This window comes from Rhipicephalus microplus, chromosome 4 (assembly GCF_043290135.1).
Source record: "Rhipicephalus microplus isolate Deutch F79 chromosome 4, USDA_Rmic, whole genome shotgun sequence".
NCBI classification, from domain to species: domain Eukaryota; kingdom Metazoa; phylum Arthropoda; class Arachnida; order Ixodida; family Ixodidae; genus Rhipicephalus; species Rhipicephalus microplus.
Window position 1 is genome coordinate 48939158 of NC_134703.1, and position 25685 is coordinate 48964842.

The 25685-nt window shown below is 45.1% G+C and overlaps 1 protein-coding gene and 1 non-coding gene across 3 annotated transcripts; one reads left to right on the forward strand and one right to left on the reverse strand.

Annotated features, from left to right (window-relative positions):
- Positions 1 to 3252: 3252 nt before the first annotated feature.
- LOC119172643 (angiotensin-converting enzyme) lies at positions 3253 to 24870 on the reverse strand. 2 transcript variants are annotated; one of them, XM_037423798.2, is made up of 10 exons: positions 24758 to 24869; positions 23894 to 24176; positions 22582 to 22781; positions 20576 to 20755; positions 18061 to 18328; positions 17123 to 17307; positions 9853 to 10039; positions 9117 to 9215; positions 5346 to 5468; positions 3253 to 3760 (listed from the first exon to the last, which is right to left on the reverse strand). In XM_037423798.2, the coding sequence occupies exons 1-10, from the start codon at positions 24819 to 24821 to the stop codon at positions 3598 to 3600; spliced, it is 1752 nt and encodes a 583-aa protein (XP_037279695.2). In that variant the 5' UTR covers positions 24822 to 24869; the 3' UTR covers positions 3253 to 3597. The 2 variants fall into 2 exon arrangements, with proteins under 2 accessions (XP_037279695.2, XP_075748822.1); XM_075892707.1 differs by lacking the exons at positions 3253 to 3760; positions 5346 to 5468; positions 9117 to 9215; positions 9853 to 10039 and adding an exon at positions 15025 to 15193 and having other exon boundaries at positions 24758 to 24870.
- On the forward strand, positions 7637 to 7708 carry TRNAT-UGU (transfer RNA threonine (anticodon UGU)). Its single transcript has one exon. It is a non-coding gene; the product is annotated as a tRNA-Thr (tRNA).
- Positions 24871 to 25685: the final 815 nt, after the last annotated feature.

The window sequence follows — 25685 nt, forward strand, 5'->3', positions numbered from 1 at the left end:
GCACTTGGCGGCATTTGCGGACTCCTTCGGGTGCCCGGACGACGCACCCATGGTGCCGAGGGAGACATGCGATGGATTCTAAGGCTATTTTTCTATTCGGAATGTGAGGTGATTGCGCGTTTTTAAACACACACGCGCACGAGCACATACGCACGCGCCGGATACATTTATTCGACCCGAAAGTGAGCCCTGTTCATCGTGCTTCTGCTATCTGTTCAAGACTGCATACTTGCGCAAGTGAGCCGGTTTCACCTTTATAATATGCTGCAGTATAGCCCGGAACAGTCAAAGCTAAAGGCCAGTAAGTACAGCCGAAAATATTTACAAGAGGGAACCTGGATACTATTATCGCTAAGCTTTCGTCAATATTTTTTTTGTGTGCTTGAATCTCTTCAATGCGCTCGTTATGTCTGAAATATAACCGCCAATTCTAAACATGAGCATCTTGCTGAAACCGAACTTCGCAGGTTGCGCACGATGATTTATGCTTCTACATTGTACCTGTCATGTCTGCTGCGATAAAATTATGTTTCGCGAATTGCTTTTTACAGGTTGTTTCAGTTCTGTCCTTCGTTTCTCGTCCTGGTACGCCACTTGCATAACTTCAACAAGGCTTGAAAGGATGACAGGGTCTTCTGTAAAATATAGTTGAATACCGGAAAGAAAGACATTGTTACCACCAAGTGTGTGACGCTGCCATGCCAGTTTGTGTTGAAGCAAGGCTTGAATGTTATTTGTTCGCATTTCATGTCTGTCTCAACTTGTCCAGGGAAGGAATTACCGTGCCAGGAACAAACTAATAAGGCTCTTCGTGGGACGTATACGATACAGATTGAAGAATGTCTGAAGCAACAGTTGGTCTGGTGTCCTTGCGCGGAGGGACGCTGGTACGATGAACCTCTGTGTCGCTGAATCAGGAAAAAAATGACTCGCATTGAATGTGGACGATGATTATATATAATTGCTGTTTTATGGACATTCACGGGAGGTAATCTCGTGGCTTGCTTCGTCATCACTGAGTGTCCTCAGGGCTGCTTGTTAATGGTTGTGTGGCGTGTCCATTATTAGGTTCTTGATTATTTTCTTATATTGTAAGCAATTGCTCATTATAGTCGTCGTCGGCCGCCTTCTTACTACGGTTCGCCCATAACATGACGAAGAAGGAAAAACAGAAAAAAAAGAAGGCTCTGGCAAATGGCTCTTTCTATGACATATAGATACATAGAGTGGGATCTGGCGCTAGTGTCTACGCGGGCTCCTTTAGTGGCGCTTGTACCCGCACGGGAATGACGGGAAGTACAGGCTTCGGATCTGCTTCGGATGTATCATGTTCTTAAGATTCGTGACGCTTCTTTTCCTAGTATAAAGCAAAATGATATGAAGTTATACTGAATTGAAATTTGCTTCATTCTTTTGTACGCAAACTTTATTGCAAAAAGCTTTTGTGACCATGGCGTAGCAGTGAAATACGGACAAATTGAATCATCTGGGTATGCATCGCTCCGCCATTGCGTTCCAGATTTGGCATCAATATTTAACGAATCGTTTTTCGCAACACTTGAAAAAAAAACGTACTTGTTTTTCTCTCGAAAGTACACATTATCTATTTATGCAAATAACAGCACAGTATTAAGCGAGAAACACTTATTGTCTTCTGCGACGATAAGTGCGTCTAACCCAGTGGTCTGCCCCCTACGCACCTCTGGTTTTCTTGTGAAGTCGAGGCAGCAGAGCGTGGCGGTGCCTCTACTTTGCTTCGTCATCGCTTTGCAGTTGATTTAAAACGAGTTCAGACAAGGCGCACTCGTGGAACACATGAACGCGAGGCAATACCCTGCACTGGTATGAGACGCTTTGATTGATTGATATGTGGGTTTTAACGTCCCAAAACCACCGTATGATTACGAGAGACGCCTTAGTGGAGGGCTCCGGAAATTTCGACCGCCAGGGGTTCTTTAACGTTCCCCCAAATCTGAGCACACGAGCCTGGCATGAGACGCTACATCAAGCGCAGCGGTGAGTGGACGACGCTCCGTTTAAACTGTCAAATACGGCTTGCAAAGCTCCAACGTCACAGCAAATTGAGAGATCTAGTGGTTATCGGCCTCTTTGAGCAAGAAAGGCACTGCTGGCACTGCTTCAGCCTGTTTCACCGTCACTACCCGCGTTCCACGAAGAACGAAACAAACTCTATAGCAAGAGGTTTGTAGACAGTTTACTAGCTAACCCTATTCAATCCGAAGCGTGTACTTCCCATAATTCCCATGGGGGTGTACGATCGCAGCGCCAGATTCCTCTCTAGGTATTATTGTATGAAACTCTATGATTTTTGCAATGTGCACGGATCTCAAAGGTTAGCTTTCGCTGTCAAATACCAACCAGCACAGCGCTGACTGAGTGAAAGATCAAGAGCTTGCGCCTAAAATAACCTCATCAACCGGCGGCGGTGGTCCAGTGGTTATGGTGCGGGCCTGCTGAGCCGCATGTAGTGGAATCAAATCCCGACCGCGGTGGCCTCATTTTTGTTGGAGGCGAACGTGCTTGATTGAGACCCGTGTATTTCGATTTAGGTGCATTTTTAAGAACCTCGGGAGGTCCGTTAAACGTCAACGATTGAACAAGTAGCCTTACGTATTCAAAAGTTCCGCCACTGCTTTGGCTCTGCTTATTTCTGAACTGCGTACACCGCCGTGCCATCTACCGTACCAGGAATGAAGCGACCCCAATATCTGGCGAGTGACTTGAGCACCGCGTGGCGCTACTTGCTAGGACTATCGTCGCATTCTAGAGACATTAGTAAAACCGAGTTATATCCAAACGCATCCGCACTTAATTTCTAATTTAACCCTGCTCCTCCTCTATTTTTTTCATTCCCCTTTGATTTGATGTCGTGCAGTTTACCGGCGCAGGTTGAGAGAATGTTTGAGCATTCTACAACGAATTACTTTTGAATGTAGCGAATAACCCAGCTAAATCGTTTGTTTTCTTGTTTGTTTCATAACGCAAAAATGCTTGGATCAAATAGCACGGAAAACATAAAACTTTGGTAAGCGCTTTGATGATAGGCGGAAGAGTAGATCATGGTTAACGCTTGGCAGCAAAATCTGCGTAGTCAGCCTGAATAGGTGGCACTTGATAGGTTTTGCCATGAGGTCTGTGTCAAGGCTCACTCAAATCAAAGTGTGTCGTTTGTGTGACCACGCAGTAGCACATTCATGCTCTTAAGTACCACCGTATTTAATGCCAGAGCCATTTAGCTTGAAATATGTTTACTGATATTCCTGCCGCGTTTACGACACATTTTCAGAAAGGTCGCCCGGGCCTTAAGTGCATTCATCATTATACAGCCGTGTCTTTGCATATCGCAAAAAAAAAAAAAGGAAATGAAAGGAATACTGATGTTGCAGGACTGAAAAAAAACTTTCAGGTGAACGACGTGTCAACGTACTTTCTGTTCTTGCCATAATGAATCTTATAATGTGCTTGCCGCATTGTCTCCGTTGCCAGTTTTCAGACAGGAATACACGTTGCCGACGTACAAGCGAGCGGAACAGCACGTATGGAAACGCAGTTTTCTCTTCGTGCTGGAAAAGCTGTTCACCATCCGATCGAGTTGTTCAACTTGATATTCTCTCGCCTCAGCCAGACAAACAGTGGCTCATAATAGTTTAGCAAAGGTTCTGCCGATATTTCCGATGTGCCTGTTGCCATTTCCAATGCCTCACGCCAGTCAATCGACGCTCCGAATGACATCATGTGCCTACAGAAAAAAAAAAAAACTGCATGTCAGCATGGACACTCTTGAGTAACTAGATAGAGTACCTAGTTCTACGTAGGTTTCTAGGTAGTGCCTTGTTGTGATGTTTAACAGTTTGCTTTAGTTGGCACTATAAGAGGAGAGTTCGAGTGTGAAAAATGTTAAGCACATGTACGCTTCGCGTATGTATAATTATGTTTGTACAATCAAACTCGACTATATCTGACAGTTTTCGAACACGACAATGCTTTCAGGACAAGGAATAGGGAGGTTTACGGCTACATTGAACAATAGCCGGTACATTTTATCGAACACCAGGAAGTCCAAAACGCCCCAAGAAGTTAGCTTTTCCTAATTAAAACATTGTATTGTTTTTTGTTGTTTTTTATCACATAAGGGGGCCATGCCACGTGCATTTAGAAGAATGAGTAGTGCGATATAGTAGATACCGCGTTTTTTGGCTCACAAGCTGCATTTGCATATAACCCCCATCGCTTACTACAAACGGCACGAAAATAAAACACGAAAAAATCCCGCGTGTTCGCCTAAGCGGCCTTCTTTTCATTACTGTGAAGCAGTTTCATGAAGCTAAATTGCGTACAAAAACTCTCATAGAAAATAGAAAAAAAACCATAGAAAATTTTATATCCACTTGTATACGACGCATCGAACTATAGTTCACGTTTTTCTTAGCACATTTGATATATGCGGGTAGGATGCGGGAGTGTGTATGCATGCTTGTGTGTCGTAAGTTTCATGACAAAAAAAAAAAAAAGGTTGTAGACACGTGAAGGTGTTCGCGGACAGCACTTATTCTACTGTAACTATATAGGATGGTAAATCAAACAATTTTGGTCTCACTTTTGTTTCTCATTTTAATTTCCACACACAATTTCGTTCGTTTTATGACTGATTCATTCATAAAAAGAAAATTCGTAACACATGTCTCTGACTGTGAGAGGCACCGTAGTTGTTGGCGTCTGGACGATCTGTGATTTCATAAGGCTCTTTAATGGGCCGTGAAAATCCAAGAACTCGAAATGCTCTATCATTAACATTCACTTTTTTTTTTGCGTTTCAGCTCATGCTTTCGTGCTCCGCGAAGGCACAACACTGCATCCACAGCACTACCCTGCAGTGGTTCTTACATTGAAATGTGCTTTGCGAAGCAACTAAATAAACAACGGCCGCTACTACAGTGATAGCTAACACTGCATTCTCTTGACTATACTAAAAATCTACGAACGATTTACACTGTAACGAAAAATGACTCACCCTTACGACATAATTCTTGTATAGACTACGGGCGGGTTTCAGTGCCGCCATCGTTAACATTAGTGTTTTGCATATTTAGCAACTAAAGAAACAGTGTTAAGATAGACCCATACGCAAAAACGTTGGTGCCTACGATGTTTTATGGCCTTATGAATTCACGTCCCCATATACAAAAGCAAGAAAACATCGGCTTAATAGCCCAATATGGCGGCGCCGAGATGTCTTACCGAAAGTAGTCTATACAGTGCTGCATCTATGTTGAGGGACAGCTATGTTCCATTCGCCGATATCAAGTCCACTAATTTGTACTCACCTTAAATTACGAATGGCTGGACTTTCACTGTCAACACAACAAAAAACCATGGCTGATTTTTGGCGTTGTCCGGGACACATTGATTTCAACAATTGGTAGTCAAGGAAGCGCGCAAAAAAGTACCTGCAAGGCACAAGACATAAAATTGGCCGCGTATTTGCATGTTACACTGCAAATGTCATCAAAAGACGATAGTTTTGCGACTGGAGAGAGTGAACAAAATGTTTATTTGATGTTTTGTGGAAAAAAAACTGTGAATGGTATTCTGGAGGCGCTGCGTTAGAGTGCCTCGAGCATGCAGTGGAAGCGAACGAGAGCATCGAGTCACGTCACACGTGAGACATAAGCGCTATCTGGCAGTTATCTTAGAAAACGAAGCGCGCGGCGTGCTCGGCCGTCTTGGAGGCGATAAGGTGTAGAACGCAAGGCGACGGGTAGGTGCCGCCACCGTGTCGTCTTAGCAAAGCGTTGGAAACACTTGCCTTTTCGTGCAAGCGTTGCATTATCAGCGCAACTTGATAAACGCTACGGTCCTTAGAATTACTTATGTATGCCTTTTCTAGTATAAAGGCACACATACAGAATATTGACGTGTTGTTATGGTGCCTCAGATATGCGCAATAATTGATTTTTAGTTGACAATCGCATAAGTATGAACGCTGAATCTTGAGCAATTTTGGTGGGCACTGCGGATGGGGTCCGCTGTTTGGGGTCTCGTTTGGTGTCGTTTGGAGAACCGTTAAGGGTGGATAAACAGACAAATGTACAGACAGACAGGCCGAAAATTTTGCTTCGGAGGTCCCCAAGAAAGACTATCGTCTTTAATATAACAATATATTTCATTTAATCTCCCGTCGTAGCGAGCTAATCATATCTGGTCACTATATCCGGCAACAAAACCGCGATGCTGAGGTATAATCAGCGAGTTGGCTTGAATTGGCTACGAAGTACCTTTTCAACACAGGTAAATGCCGTTCTGACCTCAAGAAACGTGTATTACTTCGTGCATATGAGTTGACCTTAAGCAACGCTGGAACCAGTTAGCTCTTGTCGCTAACCGTGATCTCCGAATGGTCTAAATATATAGTTGTTTCAGTGCAGTTTTAACGAGAATATTTTGGTTTGTCCGCAAACCCTTTACCGTTTGCGGAAAAGCAGATGGCGTAAAAGTGAGCGGCCAGAGCTCAACTATAGTGGAAGCAAGGAACCTTTACTGCATTAAGCATGCAAGTGCATCTTTCTTCGGTGACGGAATAAAATTTTAGCATTAGCATATGGCGTCAATACGTTGTCCTTGTTTACCTATTAAGTTTGGCGCATACCCTGCAGGGGATTGGCCAAGAATTGAGTGGTTTTATAATGTAGAACAAAGCTTTAGAATAATGCAGGTTATACAACCAATAGGTACAGATTACATAGGGAATTATGGCGCTTGATCTTATATATACATAAAAAAAAAACTCCTTTGATGCAGATTTTTTCGCCAAGAACACACACGAACAGGAAAGAATTTCTATAGTTGGGTAATAGGAAGTGTCGAACATGTCGCTACGCCATTACGTTGACGTTATACCGATTACGGAAGTACTGGAGACACTAAAGCTGTTTAATTAAAAGGAGGATAAATATAAAAGCAGATCAAGTATTTCGTGAGAAGAAGTTTTCAGGGGCACCTTAACTTAGTCCCCATCGACACCCAGTTAACATCTCTGCCTTTCCGTTTACTATACTGCCACACACGTTTTTTTTTTTGCTATATTTATGTAATTAGTCCGTTACAAACATAACCAATACCTTGAGTAAACCACACCCAAATGTCTGGCAACCTCCTAGATTATTTGAAAATGGCCTTACAGACTCGAGCGCGCAAACGGGAACACTTGAGTTTATATTCGAACTAACGCGGCCATCAGCGATAACGCTCGAATGTTCGATGCCGCATATATAAATGGAGCAAGCTCCTTTCCGCAGATCAGATTATCGACAGCCGACGCTCCGTTCACCGCTAAAAGTGTATGTACATCATCTATTGATTGTAGTTTCACTGTAGTTTCCCAGGCACAAGTACGGGCCAAATAAAAAAGCCAAGTCTTTAATAGCCCAACTGCCGTCTTCTTCGCCGTCACGACCCCGGGGCAATATACAGCTGGTGTATACGACACTGAGTTTTTATGTCACCATGGTGCCCGTTTATGTTGTCGCGCTTGCCACGAATTTTCCGAACGTTGCCTCCTTTGGTTTTTTTACTCAAGCTGGTCAGAACACACGGGAAAATACGTGAATGCACGAGAGCCGCTATAGCTCAGGGCCAGAGCGCTGGTCTTGTAAACCAGCGGTCGTGAGTTCGACCCTCACTGGTGGCTATACTTTTTTTTTGTGCGTATACCCTTTTTTTTTTGTTCTGGGGTGTCTTGAAGAACACCCCATTTTTCTTTCATTTCACCACAGATGAAGATCATGTCATGTAATGCTTTCATAATAAGGGCGCATTGTCACATTTTGTACACATACGGAACCAATAAAACAAGTAAACATTTTCAGATATTCCAGCTTTAGTGTGGCCAGATCAGCTCACTGCTTGTTGTCTTAACGTAACCACAGTGGGAGAGTGGAAGAAAACTTGTCACAGTGCCTGTTACGCGCAACTATTCATGCAAAAGCAGCGCGCAGTCTGTAACAGGTTCCTAAGCAAAATCTTGAGCACGCAATATGGACTATAAGTTAAGTCAACGTTATATATACTGGCGAAGCTAAAAAAAAAAGGGGGGGGGGGACAGCGCTAAAAGGAAATTTCGAAACTGTTTCGCATTTAAATATATATTTATGCTGGAGCGCTTATGCAACATATTCATCCTGCATTCATTGGACATTTTATACACGTCTGCTCCCACGGTACTTGCTGTTAGGCTAATTGCTAAATTTATACAATAACAATCAGACATAATAAGAAACGAGCACACAAGAAGACACATACAGAACGGATGCGCAGATACACAGGAAGAACAGACACACAGGAAGAACACTTGAGCAGTAAAAGCCTACGTCCTAAGTATACGTGTTCTGGTGCAATTCGGCGCTAAGTCTGCTATTTTGAAAGTGATTTAAGCGCATTATTTCTGAACATATATATAGTCTAGAAGAACAGAAGTGCGCGGGGGATGAGGCTTGGGGGTCACACGGAGGTCATTCCCCCCTCTCATCATCTAGAGGGGGCGCCAATTTTGTCGCTTACATTTAGTAGATCAGACCTTTCACGGCCTTTTCTTTTTAATGCACATGCTTATGGCCACGCACATTTTGTGACGGTAATGGCGACCTACTACCCCTGGATGTTGCATTTACACAACTGTTTACTTGCTACTTTTATACCGCAAAGCCGTTGACCAATGGCTGGCCTTTGTGAGAAGCACGTCATCGTTTCATGTTCATTCTTGCATCCACTCCGGAGCTTGTTTCCTTTCACTTTCCACTGACAAAACGGGGAGGGGGGGGGGGGGTGGATCAGCGGTGAATTTTGGGTATGCATGCGTGTGTCGGGTCACCAAGTGAATCTAACTTAACTGTACGTGCTTCCCTATATCCAAGCGAATCGCCACGCTCGCCATGATTTAATGCTATATACAGTATTATCTATAATCAAACAACAAGTCGTCAAAGACGCTGTTCACGCGTAGGATCGTTTCTCCTCATTTTTTTTGTGTCCCGCTTTCAATATAAATTTTGTGGCCCACTTTCAATATAAGTCATGGTGAACAGGAAAATAATTCTGACCTGAAGTAAGGTATGAAGTGGGACACGTGGTGTTTTCCTCCTACGTCGAAGTATCTCCTCGCCTCCGGTGTGGGCGGCTTCACACCTTGAAACTTTTCTCTGTTGCGTGAGAAAAAAAGTACATATAAAGACGGCGGAATGTCATCGCGATATGAAATGAGAACGCAGGCCAGTCGAAGTGGAGTTCCTGCTACTGTTTGTCCTTCATGGGGCCGAGTTATCTATCAATGCTATATGAATCACATTGCTTTTCTCCTTCATACAGTAAATCAACATGAGGCCGTTTTGGCGAGTATCTACGCATGTATCGGTAACGATCCAGACAACATTGACCTCAGCTGCTCTCAAAGAGGTTTAGATAAATTCTTTAGGTGCTGCGTACACCTGTGTCGGACTTCCCACGCCCTTTCACGTCCTTGTTTTCGTGTTTGTTTCTGTTACTGTTTTTTTGCCTATTTAATGCATTTCACACCATGAAACAACGTACTCGAAAACTTGATAGGTACTGAATATTTTGTTAGCGTTCCTATTGACAACCATAGTTGTGAGATCAAACCAGTATCCACTTCTTCCTCGTTATTCGAACTTTTTTTTTTTTGCAAATTGAAATCGATCTTCCTTGAAGAGCAGCATTATTACGAAGCATTGCGGGGATACGTACGCGAGCATCGGCACTTGGCAAAGCAAATATAGACAGATAACGTGCTCATTCCATACGCAAAAAAAAAAAGCATACCGATAATCCCATAGTGAAGAGGCCAGGCTCGCAACTGGGATACGCCCTTGAAAGACAGCGTATCGCCATTTTTCTACGGAGAGAATCCAAGGTAAAGGCACGAGCTTGAATAGTGCCTCTCGCAGCAACCTGCCCACAGTGTCGTGATGGACGTTCACACGGTTCTTGGTGTCATCGATTTGTGGCCCTGTAAAGCAGAGTTACTCAGTCCCAGCAGCCACTAAAATCCGCTCCAAAGTCTGTACATACCACGGACGATTTCGCTAAAATTACCAAGCCTACCCACCAGCTAGGAGTAACGCTTGAAAAATAGTTGTTTTATCCATCTATCATGGTAATCGGTATAACATAAAAGTGAACGGTGTTGCTGTAAGAATAAAGTTGATTGCTCATTGTCCATTATTTGTTGAGAGCTTGCACAATACTCATAGGTGGTTTACAGCTATAGCACCGTTTGGCATGGGTGCGCCCGCGTCAAGGCATTGTGGCACATTGCGATCCCCATGAATAACGTTCATAACGGTAATTTAACCCTCGCGATGGCTGAGGTAGTTAGCACGCACCTGTGCATTTCGTGCGAAAATGACATCAACAAGCACATAACAAACGCTGGTACTCGGTACGCACTCCTTGAAAGCGTCGTTATTTGACGAGAGAAACGCCAAGGTGTGCGCTTCTCAGTAACATGGTACCCAATGTCTGTACTCATGCCGCACAACGCTTCAGGAACGCGAGAGTAGAGTTGAGGAGGAAAAGATGTTGAGGAAATGAAAAGACGAGATTTCTGTTACCCTAAATGGTAGCACATCTCAGCGTCTGTGTGGCGAGGAGAAGAGGGAAATAAAGATGGTAAGAAGATAGAATAAGATGAGAGTGGCACGTGGCGGATGGCTTCTGCAGCCCGTAGTCCAGTACGATCTCCCCAAAGAAGTAATCCATCTTAAAGACATGTGTGTTGTGGTGAGATTAGAGTTTGTAGAGATTTAGGGGCGAAGCTTCTTAGGGTGTAGGCTAGTCCCGCGTCGGCGTAGTAGCCACCGCTAGTACTCAGAGTGCTATCTAGATGGCACTTGGCCATATAGTGAGCTAGATGAACAAGGATGAGAAATGATCTACGATAATTCTCGGGGTAGTTCTCTGCTGTTCAGTGCCAGAACGGGAGTACTGCAGACCAAGACGTACCGAGCCAAATACGAAGGCACAGACATGGTCTGTAGCCCGTGTGGAGAGGAGGAAGAAACGGCTGAACATTTGATAATGTTCTGTAAAGGGCTCCACCCTATAGTCCAAGATAATGGCATGGAATTTTTCATAGCATTGTGGTTTAGGGGCAGTGAAGGTAAAATATACTTTAAACGGGTGAAAATAACCAGGAAGAGGCTAACTTATTGGTGGCTACAATCAAGGCCCGAGCGAAATTCAATCCTTAAACACATAGTGATAGTACCTAACTTTATGGCTAGGTGGCGTAAGTCACCGCCCGATCTTAAAGGCACAGCCGGATCCATCCATCCATCCATCCATCCATCCATCCATCCATCCATCCATCCATCCATCCATCCATCCATCCATCCGTCCGTCCGTCCGTCCGTCCGTCCGTCCGTCTGCCCGTCCGTCCATCCATCCATCCATCCATCCATCCATCCATCCATCCAGCCAGCCAGCCAGCCAGCCAGCCAGCCAGCCAGCCAGCCAGCCAGCCAGCCAGCCAGCCAGCCAGTACTCCGATTACTCAATAGATGTTGCAGCGGCGCTCACTTCAAGCGGACGCGTGCTCTCGCGTAATAGGAGACCGCGTTCGCTCTTGCGCTAAAATGCGTTCGCTCTTGGCGCGCTTCCTCTTTCACCGGCAGTCTGTGTGCCTCAAGTATAAGCGACGAAGACATGGCGGCGGAGCGGAGGGCTCGGAAAACGGCTGCAGCACGTGCTCGCCGTCTTTACATGATGGTCGACAGGGCAAGATTTCAAGATTTACGGATGATTCATGGTTTACCGATGTACCTCCGGAGCTTCGACCACTCATCATCAATCAGTCAGTGAATAAGCTGTGATTTTTTCTAGCTTGAGTCGTGGACGCGAGAAGGAGATGCCTTTTTCACTGGTACATGTCTCGCTGCGCCAAAGCACTCAATGCACGACATTTGCCCGTCGACGTCATTGCCTTTCTGTTGAAACTGCCGAAACGCTTTCGTTCGTGTCGTTGTGGTAATGACGCACTATACCTTACTTCACCTCTGCTAGGCGGCAACACCCCTCCTGCAATTTAAGAGCACTGTGGGAGGAAGAACGAGTGAGATATATCAGGTGTGCTTGTGAAATCTCATGCATGTGCGTCGGTAGCGGAGTGGCTACAAAACACTCGGCTCCTATCGCCACCAACCCAGAGGTCATGGGTTTCACCAAATGAACGAAATTGTTTCTTCTGGTTTTAGGGGCGAAGTTCCCAAAGCCGTGGGTCTGTCCCTTCTAGCTCGTATGTGACCGCCTAGTTCGATGACTCACTCAGCAGGTGCGAACGGACGGACAGACGGATGGATGATTCACGGTTTACCGATAAAACCCTCCGAAGCTTCGCCCCACTCATCATTCACTCCGTGGATATGTTGTGATTTTTTATTGTCATCTGTTCATGCACATTTTACTGAAGACATTTCCGTGATGGAAATGCGCCAGAGAAGCTTGGTGGATTCTGGAATAACACATATGGCATTGCTGCCACATTATTTTAGGAACTCAGGACACCAGAACCATGACGACGATTGGAAACGTTAGTAAGATGTAAGAGCTTTTTCGTCGTATTATCATGCACAAACGTCAACCACATACGTAGACACACTGCTCACTTTAAGAATCAGGCCATGCTTGAGGTACTATCCAAATAAAACGCAAAGAAAATGTCATTAAGTAATTGATTTATTCATTGATTAAGGGGTAGTTAAAGTCACAAGCAATAGACAACCGTAAAAACGTTCAATGTTATGTTCGGCTTTTGATACATGGGATCTACGTTAAGTTTGTAAAGTTGTGTGACTGAATAACTTTGCTGTAAACTGTAGAACTCGAACGTCCCTGTTAAGCCGATGAATATAAAAAAAGTCTACGTCGCCAACCGTACCTGGAATCGCATTTAGAGTTTGCCGTGAAACAGGGAGAATGCAATGAAATATGCGCTTGTTCAATCAGATCTGACAGAGAAAAAGCGTCGTTTGAAATTTGTGAGTCGCACCAGAACGATGTTATCTGTACGCGAAGCTCCTCCAAAATGGCTTTGCGGATCGGATTACTATGTAGTATGCGTGGATAAGCGTTCCTCCGAGCGTAGCCCTGTCTCGGCTGCAGAAGCGAGCTCGCTTTCGCGATAGATAAGGAGGACCGCCATATACGTGCCACAGGTGAGAGACACTGAGGGGAGAAATGTAGATTTTGAGGAGATAATGAAAGCGGCGGTTTGCACAGAAGACGCTCTCGCAAAAACTTCAGAGGCACGAAGAAAAGAGCTGCGGTATTCAGCTCTATGGTCTCGAATACAATTTTCTCTTCTATCTTCTTGGCGTTGCACAGCCCTGACAAACACGTCGGCGACATTATCAGTGGACAACATGGGATATCGATGTGCTCGCAGACAACACAGGGCGTGAGAGGCGGGCGGAATGATTGTGTATGCCATATCATTTTTGAAACACCTCCACTCCACGTGTTTGCCCGACTCCGAGGCGGCTCGACATTGTGACGCTATAGCACGTAATAGAACTTTTTTTAGGGGCGAAGCTCCTTAAAGCGGCACCCGTTCGTCTCTCGTCGTAGTATGTAACATGTTTTACGCTTTGACCTCCAAGGTGATGCCGGTGGGAGATTTCTCCTGTGCGTTGTTGAACAATGAAAAATTCGGAGCGTGCGCGTTAACTAAAAGCTGAATTCTCCTGCCTCTCATTCCCCATTAGCAGCCATTGGCATGTACATTGAGCACTATCTGACAAGAAAGGGTTGCTACGTTATACTCGCTGGGCGTAACCTCCTTGGTTTTAGAAAGGTTTAGCGAGCGTTGGGCCACAGTGCCATGAATACAGTGAACGAGTATATACCATGAACTCGAGGTGGTTAAACGTGGGAAGTAGACACGAAGCGCAAGCCATAAGAAAGTGTGCGTGTGCCACCTCTCGTTTAGTCCGCTGGATGGCGGTGCTTCTATATGCAGAATATATGATGAAAAGATGCGAGATGGTGGTACTTGGAGTGTTGACTAGATGGACGAACGGACCCACAGACAGATGCATGGACAGACGCACGGATGACTGCACGGACGGATGGACGCATAGACGGAAGCAGGGGCGGATGCATGGACAAACGCAGAGACGGACGCACGGATGGACGTGCGAACGTCCATCCGTGCATGCACGGACGGGCGCACGCACGTCCAGACGCACGCACGCACGGGCAGATTGACGCACGGACGGTCACACAGACGGACGCATGGACGGACGGAAGCAAGAACGAATGAACGGACGGATGCTTCGCCCCACTCTCTATCATTCACCCCATAGATATGCTGCCATTTTTTTTTTATTCCTGCTGGCACATACTCTATTCCTTGAAGATATGGCTGGCGAACAAGGAGTGCCACTACTTCTCGAATACTTTTAAGATTTTTTCTGGCATGCGACGTTCCGTTAAGTTAGGTGATAATGGATATTGGGTCGCCAAAAAGATAATGCTATCATTAATGGTGCACCTAAGTTTTTTTCCATGAGAAGGAAGAACTTAGTGCATAATATAGAGTGAGTGCGATTCACCATTTCCGGCGTTTGCAAGTCTTCAAATGGACAGATATAGTGACACTTGTTCTAGAAAGCACTGCACAGCGAGGGCATTCTTGGAACAATTTCTCACTGTTGAGACACGTAGATTATAAAGCAGTGCTTCGAAGATTCGGAAGCATGGTTGTCACTAATTATGAAACACCTTCTTCATAGGATATCTTTTTACTTTATGTATCTGCCTTTCTCGGTGCTTGGTAGAGAAAAAAAAATTGGTTTTCATATGTCATTATAAGAAGTTGCCATAGTAGAATGCAGTTAAACCAAGTCGTTAGACCAACCGGCATATCAGCTTTGTTTACTTTGATAAAGTACGAGACCAATGGTTAGCAGAGATTTAATTTTATTAAGACGAAAACCTTTAATGTCTCATACTCTCGTCCCTCTGTCCATCCGTGCCCTGGAACGATAGCTGTGGCCTCTATACCTCACACTCTCTCAGCAATCACCTTATGGCACACGGCGCATAGCAACAGTTACAGCTGTGGCCTTTTCCACTCACACTGTCTTATCAGCCACGTGATTGCCTGTAAAACACAAAAAAGTAAGACATGGCATAGTCAGTCAAATGGCCACAAGTCTTCGCTGAGCACACTTCGGAATTTACAAAGTGTCGTTTAATTTTTGTGTGTCTTAGCGGCAAGGATCCCCGCAAGTCTGCACAATTGGACAAAACACCTCTATAACGAAGCCGACGTGTTCCACCAAGAAGACAGCACACTGACGCTGCTCGGCGCCCCCGGGGCCAGCACGCAGTGAACTTGAATGCAGCCAGCGCCTCCGGCGGTGGCAGCCTGAAACACCGACCTTGAATCACGCCGCGTGCCCGCCATCTCGGAGGCCATGCTTGAGTCACTGATCGCTTTCGCGAACGCACCGAGCCAGATTTTCGCTGAAGCTCTTTCCCCGGCGTTGACTTTGGTTGAGCCTGAAGGTCTGCATAGCAGAGCCAGGCGTTTTTTTTCTCTTTCTAGCGGGAGGAATATAGCTGTCGCCCTACGCCGAGGCCTTGCCACTCTCAGCTCCTCTCTTACAGACCAGTTCGGCGAGTCGCTAATGCGTTTGGCACCCTACGCTTCGATAATAGTGCTGATTTCACTATTGACATAGACAATCCTTCTAGCACCTTTTTCATTAGAAAACCACTGGCCTCCCAAGCTTTGACATTTTGGTTTCTTCAATCACTGGTAATATATTTTCGTCACAGTAACATCGACCATTGCGAATATCGCATTCAAGAATAATCTAACGGAAGCTAAAGAACCAAGAGGCGCAAGGATATCAGAGTTGTGTTTTACGAAATAACGAAAATTCACTATCTGTAAAGAAAGGTGGGAAAAAATAAAACAAAAAAGTGCAAGAAAGTTCTCACCTCAAAAAATATAAGCACAAAGAGAAATCTGCACCTTGGTGGTCCTTCTGAGTTATATGGGCACTAAGAATAAAGTATCGCAGAACTTGTTGCTAATAAAGATGATGCTAAACGTTCCTGTATAAAAATAAATGTTGTTACCTTTAGAAAGTGAATACTAGCATGTTTACAGGACAAATGTAGCACTACTTCCTAAATAATGCGTGATTCTGTGCACACTTGTTGAGCTTATGTGTTTCCTTTTTTTTGTTTCTATGACTGATCAGGGGTGACGTCGCAGTGCCATACAACGTACCTGTTCCTTCCTGTCTATACTTGCCATTCAAGTGAGCATTGTTACTTCGTGCAGTTGTACTCACCTGAACTGCAGAGGAAGGGAATTTTAAATACGTAAATGTACATGTTCATGTATTTTATTTGTGCTTTTTATTTACCATGTAACGCGATTATATATGCATATCTTCTTGCGACAAATTTGTGTTTGTGCGCGCGTGCATAAATATCTAAAGCATTGATAGTACATCTTGCCTTCACGTCATTTTATATTTTGTGTCCATGTGTGACGGAAGTCTGTTTTGATGAGAACTAACAGACAATGATGCCAAGAAAAGTGCGGGGTATGTTATTCAATTCAATTAAATTCAAATATTTATTTGTAGGCGTAAAATATAGAAATGCAGAGTTGTATTATAAGTAATTTTATTGTAAATGTGGAAAAAGAAAACCCGAAAGAAAGATAACTTCCCGCCGGCAGGGATCGAAGACTGTTTTGTCATTTGTATTGTTTTTGATGTTAACTGACTGGAATATAATAAAATTTTGTTAACACAGTTTTCTCTACAGAAGAAGGGAATAATTAGTTTATGAAACAGAAGGGGTCTAACCAGAAAACGCTTTTGCTGGCCGCTCCGAGCGCCGGTGAGAGGCATACATATGCGGCTCACAGAAATAAATTGAGGAAGCGGGGCCGTATTGAGTGCCGACTAAACAGAGCCACGATTACATGTGGCCAGAAAAAGAACGCTTGCTTTTCAAAGGTTCCAAGCCTTTCTGTACTGCGAAGACACTAACATGCCAAACTTACCACCACTGCTGCAGACGGTGGCAGCGTGACCAAAGGCTTCCCCAATGGCTTCGTGGAGGGCCGCTAACGGCGCCGTTCTGAACAATGACCGCTGGTGTCGGTAGGCCAAGAAATAGTGTACGTGACCCATTTCATGGAAGGCGGTCTCTTCGTCTGCCTTCGAACCAACCAGGCAGGCCTTGATCCTTGGTTTGCCAGGCAAAAGAAGCATCATCACACAAGCAATAAGGAGGCAGAAAACTACGGGGTAAGATAGGTTGTGACCGCGACGGGAGGCGAACAAGACGAAACAACGTGCTGCCTTGCAAGTTAAGACGTGAGGTGAGCCGAAAGTGAGTTGGATGTGTCCTGTATTCGCACAACACATTCGACGTGACGCCAATAATGTTTAGTCACGCCGACTGCGTACAAGTTCGACACGTTCGGAAACTTCTAGAAGACGGAAGAAGCTGTTCCCTACGACCATTTCAAATGTCTGAGTGTGAAATTGTTCTAACAGCTTTTCCCTGCGTGTGCATTAGGCCGGCTGTCTCTTCCGCACATCTCACTTTGTTTGCTACATCGTTAGCATATGAAAGTGACGCTCTGAAAGGTACCTTCGAGTATGGATTTCGTGCGGACTAGTTATCTAAAATAATTGGTATTTTTATGTTTAAAAACATGGTTTGTTATTTACTTAATGTCCATTCATTTCAGTCGAACACAAGCACCAAGAAGCCAATACGTCTCACGCAATTTAATGGGGTAAATAGTACTTCGGCCTATTTAACCGGTCGTATAGTCTGCAAAACGACACATTTAGGTTGACCCATTGAATGTATCAGGCTGTGAGCTGGCCTACATTCAGTTCTCTAACCACGTAAAGCAAAAGTGTAAACCCCGCTAGCACCCATACAAGCAATCACAGACATCTATGCTACGTATCTAAAATCTCCCACCGGAAGTCCCTGCCATCGCCAAAGTCGTAAGCCGTCGGGTGGCAATCCATGGCGGTGAAGTTATCGGGCGTTTCAAAGACGGAGTTCTTCCAAAACAGGGGCGGCATCGGTGGGAAACCGAGCGCCTGGTAATGGGCGTCGGCCTTTCTCATGCAGTCGGATGCCGAGCCGCTCCTCTCCGGCTGCGCCCGCTCGGCGGAGCGCCTCCGAAGGTCAGCCGGCACAACCAAGTGCGCCAAGTTTCTCCAGTTCTCGCCGAAAGGATTGCCTGTAAGGAGAAGTGGGCCGCTTCCCATCACTGCCCGTCACCCGGTGGTTTGCGATGTCACACCCACTCGTGCGTGCTCAGGCCATGGAGAGGGGGAAGAGAAAATAGTACATATTGATTAGTTTTTTTTTTCTATAAATTATTCGTTTCTTGGCCAATCTCCCGAGTGGGCATGAGCCATAAATGTAGGCCGTCATCATCATGACTATGATGAGGATGATGATGATGATGATGATGATTATCATCATCATTATTTATTCATCTTATAAAAGCCAAGGATCAAGTCTGAACCTGGGGCATGACAGGGCCACCTGTCAATGCCCGTTCTGAATGTGCTGCACAAGAAAGCAGTTGCCATACTTTTTCGAATTTGCGTATAGGAGTGGCTAGCACCCGCTAATTTCTACGGGGATTGTTTGAAAGTAACATTAAAAACATTATATACGTATTGAAAGGGGGAGCTGCGGGGCACTCTCCAAAAGTGCGTTTATGAAGAGGTATAGTTCTACAGCGCATGCCCTTTGATAAGAGCGGCTCCTGTCTAATGTAATGTCCGCAATACGGTCCCACAAAGGTTGATAATCAAATCAATGCTAGTGCTTTCTTTTTCTTCTTGGGGCGTCTTCTCTTAAATGCATGTAAAACGGTGTGCGATGCAGTGCATGCTTGTGTGACCCCCCGGAACTTCAGAAAACAGTAGCGTCGCCATTGCGCTGCGTCATATTGTAGTATATATAAAACTGCTAAAGAACGGGAATAAACCCCACAAGCAACTAGTCTCATTCAATTAACGTCATTGTTACCATATACCATGCTATACAAAAGGAAGTGCGCTTTGTTTATACCAGGGATGCAACACGTTGCTTGCACTGTAGACAGGCATATGTATACGAGGTGAGAATTCGAGAAATGTGGCCCGTAATTGCGACGATCAAGACCGTGAAAACAGTGCACCATAAATTGGCATAAACCACAGCTCTGCTTATACAGTTGCTTACGTTTTTAAGGATAAAATCATGTCTACGATTGTTCTATGCAGCTACTATAATTTAGTTCCGCTTCGTATACGTCGTATAAATGTAGGCGCAATTTGCAATGTGCAAATTTATTGGGCTTCGACATTATGTGTACGCTGACGCACACTCCCCGAAGGACTCAAACTGACAATGAGATGTGAAATATTAGAATAGTGTTAATGTGATCTGCATGGCGTTTTCTACAGCGCAAAAGGAAGTGAAATAAGCCAGCGCTTATGCTACAAAACACAATAAGTGCTGTCTATGAATGAAATGCCTGCTAAGCCACGCTCGACCACCCAGAAATTATTTGCAACAGCTTGCATTCTGCCCATCCCTCTCATAAAATATTCTTTTCGCCCATTTATCGCTCTCCCCAGTGCAGTGTAGTAAACACGATGTAGATCAGCTGAATGTGCGTCTCCTTTCCTCTCTCTTCGGTATGAATAAAACTTCAAAAACTGCAGTGTTTGGACAGCATGACGCGACGCCGTGATAATTTACCATCATTGCGCTGAAAATAACAATGACAGCCACTTATCAGAAAACAATTGCATAACTCGAGACAGTTTGCAGGGAGCAACATGTCCAAAACTATGACATCCAGCGGCAAGTTGTTGCCGTCTGCATTTGTTATAATTGAAATAGAATTTGTAACACTTTTCAGTTCTTCGAAAGGTAATATACTTCTTTTTTTCATAGCATCATAGCAGTGCACAGTGTATCATTGAAATCTCTGTAAAATTCCGTCTAGGGTTTGCATAAATTATGCTTTAGTGATTGCGCAAAATTGTAGTGCTCTAGTGTTGACGTATACTGGTAGAATGAACTTTCCCCGCTTTATCTAAAGTGCGTTTAGATAGAATCCATGGCGAAAGGCTCTGGCGTTATTTCAATCAAAGTGTATTCTCCAACTCATGTGCGACACAAGTTGCCAGAAATTTTTTGTCGCAGCACATTACTTAGGGAATGCGGCGGCCGCGCCCAGGTAACAGACCTGCATCCTCGTGCTCAGAAGTGCCCCTACATCTACTGATCCTCAATGGCTAATATCAGTCCATGTTTCATAAGGCAGGAAAGATGGAGTAAGGAGATTATTTCTTTTTTTTCTTATATAAACATGAAGCTGACAGCAAGTTACTTACATGGAATGTTGACTGTTTCCGGTTTACAACTGTATACACCAATACCGTTACACTGAGCGTTCATACGTCGGAACTACAGTACTTACCTAGGAGATGTACTGGAATCGGTTGTCTTGGATGAAGTTCCTTCCCGTATCTTCGTAGAAGGGCCCCACGTACGTAAGCGTGTAGCTCCAAGTAGAGCGGCTGCACTTGCTCCCATAGGCGGGCACTCTCATGCTCTACATCCAAGCCCTCGTTCCAACTCTCGGCGTAGTGGCGGTAACCTGCGCGACATTTCGTTCGAAGAAAACTGCTTCACTGTCTCAAAGCCCGAAGCTGACATATCAGTGCTGATGGCATAATGCAATAAAGCGTCGTGGTTGCGTGTCCCACGCTGCGTATACCTGCTCTCGCACGTCTGTTGCCTTGTGTTTGCGCTCAATACCACTATGAAAGATATTTCGCACTGTCCAGAAAAACTTCGTGCAACCAGCCTATGGGGACCTTTACACTTGACGAATGTAGACATGGAGAAGCGAAGCGTGCAGTTCACAATCTAAGCAGCAGAAACACAACGGGCGAAAAAGCTTGCGCTGTATAGTCATTACGTAATAGATTGTGTCACCTAATGTGACCCTAATGACGCATGGAGTACGCAAAACAGAGCAACTGGGTCGGCCCTCACGTCTTTTATGCCGTAACACAGTCGTCTGAAGCAATGTTAGGTTTACATGTGCTGGCATGCATGCATTCGACAAATCTCGCAATCCACGTGTTGTGCAGGACTCTCAAGTGGGGCGTTCCTTTGGCCCGTTCCGCATCACTGCAGTTTGTTTCCGTGCTATTCCATACATTCCCGTGCACTTTGGATCCTGTCTGGCAAGAAAAATCTTTATGAAGGGCTGCAGTGGCGGCGATACAAGTCACCATAGCAACTCTTAATAATAAAAGAAAAAAATATTTTGCTTGTTTGAAAGATTGATGAATATGAGTATGATGTTGAACAAGCGTGCAGCCTTTCTACATGTACAAATGTATTCGAACAAAGGAAATAGTAACTATATATGTATCTCTTTTCGACAGAAGCGAGATGCTTTGGGGCTGTGCCCAAACAAATGATTCTGTTCGTAAGCACCGTTTCTATGTTAGGAAGTCTGTCTTCCGTGCAGTTCTGTTTTCTACAACAACTGCAATCCTATAGCTAATTAATTTATAAAATACGAATGCCCATCTCTTAAGGCATGGGTTCTCAAACTGCGTTCCGCAGAACCCCAATGGTTCTGTGAAGGACATCTTAGGGTTCTGCGAGCGGCCGAAATGGGTGCGACTTTCTCCCATTTTACCACCAATAGCACCAAATTTATTTATTTAAACAAGCAAATGCTCATTGTACTTTTCTCTCAGGGAACCCGTCACATGCCACATTCACACATCGGGTGTCTGCGGTTAGCGAGAGACCCACTCGATAGTAGCACTGAAAGTTCGTCGCCTAGAGCACACCCTGGAACTTGCACAATTTGCGGCCCGGGTTGACAGAACGCGCGCAGCGATTTATGGTCCCGGGCGTTCAAACCAGCTCAAACGACATTAACACTCACCTCAAAGCTTTGTTCGTGGCTCATGGCACGTCAACAATAACGTGGCGTAGTTTTCATACATGTTGATGAAAGCTCAAGTGACTGTTTTCCTCACAGTGTATGAATAATAGAAATGGAACGAGCAACGCAGTGTTAACACTGGGGTTTGGCGTGTCAAGAGGCGAGCACGTGCACCTCAACCACGCCACCACCTCCGCTTTTCGATTGTCCTCATGCTCCTAAGAAAATGGCTTGGGATTACGGTGGCCCTGTGAAAAATCTGTTCAGGTTCTCCAAGTTCATAAAATTTGAGAACGCCTACCTTAAGTTTATCTACAAATGCGTACAGGCCCGAGCATGAGTCCTTTTATTATGATAACGCGATAAAAATGCGAGAACAATGATAAAAAGAAATATTGTGGCTTGCTACTCTCTTATCTGAGAACATGTGTATGTATATCATACCACTGCCAAGTATCTGCTGCTGCGTCTCAAATATATTCCCTTAAATTTATCGTGACTAACACACTTACCGTTGCTAACGGCTGCTTCATTCAACATGGACACCAAAGCGGCGAAGAAAACCTGAGAAGCATTCTGCCACTTCGCCCAATGAAGCCAGTTGAACTTCAGCTGATTGGGATCGGTCGTTCCGGACATGTAGCGCTCCAGATCATTGTAGTTCTTTTTGGCAGAATAGGATATCATTGCTGTTCGCAGTTCGGACATTTTCCTGCAACCGAAAGGTGGCTTGGTTCAAATACACTAGTTTGCAAAAATAGAAAAAAAAAAACCAAAATGACTATTGCACTATCCCTGACAATTCTAAAATGGGAATTTGAAACTGACCTCGTCAAAGAAGAAAATGTATTATTGCTCAGACAGGCCATCATGCAAGAAGATATAAAGCGGAACAACCCAATCAAGGGCTCTCTATTCAGTCATGCATTGCACCGGTAAAATACAGGAAACGCTTTTAAGAAAAGCCTCCAGGGCGGCTACTAAGCGTTGCTCTGATCACGAAAATATTTTGTGCACTTAGCGCACATTTAGAACAAAACTAATACTTCTTCATACATGCCCGCCCGCAGGACACTTCATATAATTACATCAGAAATTACAGTCGCCATTGCGGCTTTTGGAAAACAAAGACGGGTAGACCTCGCACTACAGTATGTGCAAGGTGGTGGACTTAATTCTAGCCGAAAAGGCACAACGCAATCATGCGCGTTGCACACCAACGCATGGTGGGCATGTGGTAACGGGAAGCGCCGGCCAATATCCATAAACGTTAGGCTTGGGAAATCTTAGAGCACGCTTTGGCAGTGGCGGAAAGAGACTCCTATACATAGAGGCAATCGCGTAAGTCTGCTATTCGCAGAATATCAAACGGAAAATCCATGAAAAGCGGGGAACTGTTTGCCATGTAATCACTGGCGTAACGCAGGTCAAAGCTCTGGACAAAACAGGGAGTTTTAGAACAGCGCACCGCGAGCCCTTGTGGTGCGGTCGCTTGCGCATGCGTCGTAACGTGAGTCGGCGTTTGCGTTCGCGGACCACACGCAGAAAATCCGAAATTGCGTGCGGCGATCGCGGCCCGCATGTGGCCCGCAAGCGCTGGTTTCGAGGCTACGGTGTCACAGCGACCGTGCGTTGCGGTTTGCAGCAGGGCAAACGCTATTCCAAAACTCATATGTCGCTCGCTACGCCCGCAACGCCCGCAGCGCTTTCAAACAGTATTCTAAAACTCCCCAATAATGTCCTTAAGGAATACAGCCGCGTCTTCGCACCTTCATCTCGTACGTGTAGAGACATCTAATAGACAGCTATGGACCCTACTCTTACTTTGCCTTTTCGGGATCCTGCATGACCACGCCAGCTTTCATCATGCTGATGATTTCCACGGAAGTCGCCGAACACACTCCCTCGTAACCCGTGAAAGCCCTGGCCCATTTCTTCCATGACGACATCCACGCGTTGTAAAATGGCTGGAAGTTGTCGCGTAGGGCTCTGGTTTCCGACGTCATGTTTGTAGTGAAATTCCAGTCAACATTCTGAAGCCGGTTTGTCATCAGCCTGTATTCGTCCTCGAAGGTGGCAAGCTTCTCTTCCGCTGGACAGGTGAGCCCTGTGAGAGGAAGCAAGTACTTCACGTCCGTATTGTTAAGAGGCTCCGCTGTACGTATATGTTCGAGCTACACTTGGAACGTGAGTTTAGTTTGCGCGTGCTGCTCTTCGACTGCTCTGGTTAAAATAGGCGGTGAAAGCAAGCCTAATTGAGAGTGTCGAGAGCTCTCTTCCATGGCTTGTGCTGTGACCTTATGCGTGATTATATAAAGCGAAAGCTACAGAAACCTCATTAGGTTCCAAAAGTGAGATAGGAGTCTACACGGTTGATACACAAAATCACTACGTGAACACGTCGCCTTCTGACGTCATCCTCACGTCACCCGTAGCCACTATCTGCGACGTCGTCATGAAGTCACTATATAACATGACATCACATCATTACGATCACATCGTCGCCTGCTGAAAAGTGGGCCGATTCCGGAGGCAATGCTAAACCACATGAGCTGTAAAAAACTTTTCTTTTTTTGGAGGGGGAGGATCAATACAATTGACCGAGAATAAAAAGTAGATGGCTTACGCCTCCCAGTTGTGTTAGGAAAATGCATAGCGAACCGTGTTACTTTTAAACCTGCTTCTTACCTGCCCTCCGAGATGCTTCTCCATTCGTTAGCCAGCTCATTGACGCTAGGACGAGAAGTAACATTGCTGCTAGCAGGTCAACGGGCACCGTTCTGCGAAGAACACAATATTCTTTAGTCATAGTGGAAGCATTCTGGTGGTTCAATAGATACTAATGCTTAAATAGCACATAACGTTCGGGCTCTTATACAGCTTGCGCACTTCTTATATCCCTCAGCACTCTGATGCTGCTATAGTAAAGCCCGTGGAGCAAGTTCAGCATGTCGTACTCGAGTGAGTCACTGCAAAACAGAAGGAACTAAGTGGTTTCTCAAAAAGGGTCGACTTTAAAAAACAGTATTAAACAAAAAGCTAACCAAATAAAGCTCTTCACCAATACCATCAGATGAGATGCTTCTGTCGCTAAATGACATTGGTGGAACGCCCAGCGAGACTCCATTGTTTGCAAAAGACAGCATACGAAGAAAAGGCGCACAGCCATCGGGACTACAGTTAGCGCAATGAAACGTGACAGCATACAAGAAGCTGGCCGCGCTGCGACTTCGAGTAACGCGGCAAAAGCGTTGTCAAATTGAAAGTAATACGACAACTTGCACAAACGGACGCGCCCGGTAAGAAGCCGTTTTTAATCGGACACACATGAGAAAGCATCCTCATGGATAAAAAAAAAATCCATAAACGCAGAGGGCCCTCGCCAACAAAGCCAGACCATCTTGTAGTCAATCGAGAACGGCGGTCGCGCTGAGAATAAGTGCAGTGGAAGATCTCGGAATACAAACGAACCTGACAGTGCGTACATTACGTATGAGCTTTTACGCCATGAAGCGTGCCTCGGCTCTTGTTCCGTACGCAGAGCGTCTAAACGTTCAGCAGCATTCAACCGCTACAAGCACGTCATTCATGTGTTACGCAAGCAATGCGGTGTGCA